The sequence below is a fragment of the Cyprinodon variegatus genome, unplaced genomic scaffold, assembly GCF_000732505.1.
Source record: "Cyprinodon variegatus isolate N-32 unplaced genomic scaffold, C_variegatus-1.0 Scaffold1075, whole genome shotgun sequence".
NCBI lineage: Eukaryota > Metazoa > Chordata > Actinopteri > Cyprinodontiformes > Cyprinodontidae > Cyprinodon > Cyprinodon variegatus.
This window is the reverse complement of record NW_015151528.1, coordinates 63981-68347: the sequence shown is the minus strand read 5'-3', so window position 1 is coordinate 68347 and position 4367 is coordinate 63981. Positions and strand designations below refer to the sequence as shown.

The following is a 4367-nucleotide window of genomic DNA, read 5'->3' as shown; positions in this document are numbered from 1 at the left end:
ATTTTTGCAATATTCCTCAGATGAAAGAACGAAATTCTAGAAACCTCTTTGTAATGGGATTTAAATGACAGATCCTGATCAAAAACAACACCAAGATTTTTTACTTTATTATCTGAAATCAGTTTAATCCCATCCAAATGAAGTGACTGACTAATCAGCTTCTTTTTCAAAGACTCTGGTCCAAAGACTATAACTTCTGTTTTGTCTGCATTCAGAAGAAGAAAGTTAAGAGTCATCCAGGTTTTAATGTCTTCAAGACATGCCTGTAATTTATGTAATGGGTTAGCTTCATCTGGATTTATAGACAGATATAGCTGGGTATCATCAGCATAACAGTGAAAATTAATCCCATGTTGTCTAATAATTCTACCGATTGGGAGCATGTATAAAGTAAAGAGAATTGGTCCTAGCACCGAGCCCTGTGGTACTCCACAGGCAAACCTTTGAGCATGTTGAAGATCTGTCATTAACATGAACAAACTGAATTCGATCAGATAGATAAGATTTAAACCAGTCTAGTCTTATGTATGGAGGTACATTTAACACAGTTCATGGCCAGTTGTGCATCCAGTATTGTGTGTCCAGATGCGTCTGATGCTTCTGCTGCTCCTGTGTTCAATGGAAAGGAGTAGCTTTGTTATATTTGCTGTTATGAGTAAAAAGTAGTTTTAATATGTTTTTAAGTGAGAAAGTCCACGTGACTGAAGATTACAATCCTGCCTTAAAAGCCTGCCTTGTTTCGCCGTCAGACCAGCACAAACCCCCCGTACACCGGCGGTGTTCTGTCACTGGAAATCCACTTTAACAGCAGCCTCTGGCCCGGTCGCCTCTTGGGAGCTTTCCTCTACTGCTAGTGTTTGCTGGAAATTAGATGTTAACGGTTTTTAGGTATGTGGTACAAACTGTAGGCACCAGAATAATATAAGCAAAGATATTTTGCTGGTAGGTTTTGAAATGTTAAGTTAATTCAGGCATTAATAAACTGTTTCGGTGGAGTGATAAAAGTGATCTGCATCATCAGCAGTGCTGTGTCTTTCTCACTGTTAGCTCGCAGATTAGCGTCTCTGATCGGATGATGTGGGGCGTCGAGCAGCAAAAGTTCAGTTTTTCCAACTTCAGCAGCTGCTGCATCACAAACTTCAGATGCTCATAAGCTCATGAGGCTCTGCATCGGCTGATCAGATGCGAAAAGAGGCGCTGCTGTTCGAAACACATTGCAGGACCTTTTGCTGTGCTTTGATGCGCCTCAACCATTGACTTTGCATACTATTGACTTCTGCTGCTACTATCATGTGCTACTATCTTATGCTACGTCTGAACATAACTTCTCTTCAGTATTTAGCATGTCAGGCCTGCCGTAGGGAAGCTAGTGTCCAATTGGCCTTTTATTGGTCTGCAGATTCTGGTCCATGGCTTGCAGCCTTCCATCATGGTTTTTTTACCAGTGTGAAGCTCTGGTGAGATTCATGTTAATGTCAGCATGGACATTTGTTATCAATGTCCAAATTTATTATCATGGTGTATGGCTCTACATATTTTGGTTCTTTTCTAATATGTGTCTAATCTGTGCTAATAAAATGGTTTTGAACAAGAATGACAAAAAAATTTCTACCAGAATAGGACAATCTGTTAAAATCTATTAGCATAGCACCAATAATATTTGAAGAGATTGTCAGGATGGTTTTTATTGATGTATGAGTCTGTTAAATCCTAATATTACTATATCAAAATTCATGTTTTCCAAGCAGTCTATCTAATTAGGACAGTTTTTCTGTCAGGATTGAGTAGTTGGCAAAGATCTGGGAATTAGGGCGGCGGTGTCCTTGATCTAGAACATAGTGTCATATTTTGATATGGCTGGAGCCTAGATGTCTTCTCATTTACAAACGTGTATAATGATGTGACGATGTGGCATATTAGAGTTGTATAAAATGCTTCTTTAACTGTGATTTGAGGCCAACTTTATGGAGAATTAAAGCAGGTAAGCACTGCCCTCTGTAGCCCTGAACAATTTCTCTGGTCTGAGTAAGATTACAGTTCCTGTCAAAATCTGTTATGTCATGTCTTCTGGTCATTTAATACATTTACATTATGAATGGTTATTTAAAGTATTTGTCCCGAGTGATCTCTTCCCAGGAAATAATTAGGGAGAGAAAGCTTAAAGGTGTAAACTATAACAAACAAGATATTTGCTCATTCGCATCTTATTTAATGGAATTTATCTTTGAACCAGCTTTTTCTTTTTATGTACAGCTTACTGTTAAGCAGATAAAGAATTAAAAGTAATTGATCATTATGACAGAAATGTACTACAGTGCTTTTAAAAATCTCCTCTTTGTTTACATAACATCCTTTCTACGCTCCACCTGTAGGTAAATCTGCTGTTCTCCATAGAGCCATCGCTACTGTGATCAAAGCTCAGCTGGCTGTTTCCTGGGTGCCTTTGAATTGCAGATTGCCATTACACGGTGAAACACAGGTAAATCAATATTTTTGAGAAGAGCAGTTGATCATCTTCAGGTAAAAGTAGAGCTAGATTCAGTTACCGGCTCAGTCCCAATATCTGCACCTCTACCCGTTCCTACTTCAACCATGTGGCCCCGCCCCCATGCGCTCTTGATCCACACTTAAACTAAGTGGACTTTGGAGTGAATTGCATACATTGCATTGCTTAATGTGATGTTTTAAGTAAAAAAGCGGCCTTGATCAAGCACTTGTTCCCTGCTTTTTTTTAATGGACTTCATTGATCTCACCATGGAGAAATTCATTTCTGCATTTGAACCATCCCATTAGGGAGCAGTGGGCTGCCACTGTGCATCGCCCGGGGAGCAGTGTGGAGTTAAGGGTCTTGCTCAGGGACCTAGAGTGGCAGTTTGTGGGAGTTTAACTCAGAACCTCCGGGACCCAAGCGTAATGCTCTAAGCACTAGGTCACTACACCCACCCTTTTTGATTTTAATAAACATACAATTACCTCTAAATATTTTTTTTTCTCTATGTTCATATTCAATCAATAATTCTTCTCCAGGAGCTTCTGTTTATTGATCATCCAGGGGATAGGTAGCAACAAAAAGTACATTTTATTGAAGATTAGTAGGGTAGAAGTTAGATGGTAATGGCAACTTTTTAGGATATTTAACCAACAAAGTAAAACATGATCTTAGATGTTCTGAATCACATTGTAATAAAATATGCAAAGCCATACCTCAACCCTTAAATTCAGTTAATCAAGATCACTCTTTTTAAAATAACCATTTTCCTAATCTCCCAAAGGGAAATAGAAATATTAATGACATATGCTTGATAATAAATTCATGGTTTAATAGTCAATCTTTCAGTGAAATGTTTTCTATTCAGCTATAATGGATAAGGACCTTGTATAGAAAAACACCACATTTAGTAACAGTGTCCTTTAAATTTATCAAATGGTCCATTTCTCCAACAGTTACAGAAACGTAAAAAATACTTTTTAAATATAAAACAAACCAAATAAATTTTTGTAATACATTTTAAAGAAGAGATTCAAATTCAAATTAGATTAATTTTGTTCATTTAAAAAGTAGATAATTTTCTAAAGTACTCTGGTCTTATGTTACACAATTAGTAATCACAAAAAACTTCAAATTTTGAATATGAGAATTATGATTTATATTGGCAGTCTAAGTTGGTCCTTTTTTTATTTTCAGATAACCACTGCTGCTAATGGAAAGTTGTCACACCTTCTTTAAGTATTTTTTCATTGATCTTTATATAATGACTTTTCTAAAATACCTTTATTTTCCTTTTCTTTCTCATAGCATTATGATCCAGTTAGATTCTTTCTCCCATAGATTTTTCTTGTGTTCTAATGTGAATTTTTGTATCCTAACCTCATTCAAGATATGACTGATATTTTTCTAATATTTTGTTTAAATCTTACGTGTGTATTTTGAAAATAAGGTTTAAGTTAAGAAAAAACTTATTTTCAAGTTGAATTATCAAAAATAATTAATATTTTACAGTCTATTTGTGAATAATAATAAAAAAAAATATATAGTTGCATTTATGATTGTTTTTTTTAGCAGTAACACCAGAAACCGGGATGGGTTCTCTCACTTTCGATGACTCCATTACGATGCAAGGCGCAAAACCTCTACCGATTCTCCAAATCTTTTTCATGCATGTGACTTTTGCACTCAAACCCTAATTGCATTTCCTACATATGCGCACTTAGTGTTTAATAATAATAATAATAATAATAATAATAATAATAATACATTTTATTTAACAGCGCCTTTCTTGACACTCAAGGTCACTTTACAAATAATACAAAAAAATAAATACCGTATTTTCACGACCATAAGGCGCACCGGACTAAAAGGCGCAGC

General features: G+C 35.9%; 1 protein-coding gene across 3 annotated transcripts in view; it reads left to right on the top strand.

Annotated features, from left to right (window-relative positions):
* The window catches only part of ccdc22 (coiled-coil domain containing 22), a 70271-nt gene that overhangs the window by 19839 nt on the left and 46065 nt on the right, over window positions 1–4367 (top strand). For all 3 annotated transcript variants that reach the window (XM_015400124.1, XM_015400123.1, XM_015400125.1), the window contains one exon: window positions 2373–2479. In XM_015400124.1, coding sequence (XP_015255610.1) covers window positions 2373–2479 — 107 coding nt within the window. The remainder of the gene's footprint in view (window positions 1–2372; window positions 2480–4367) is intronic.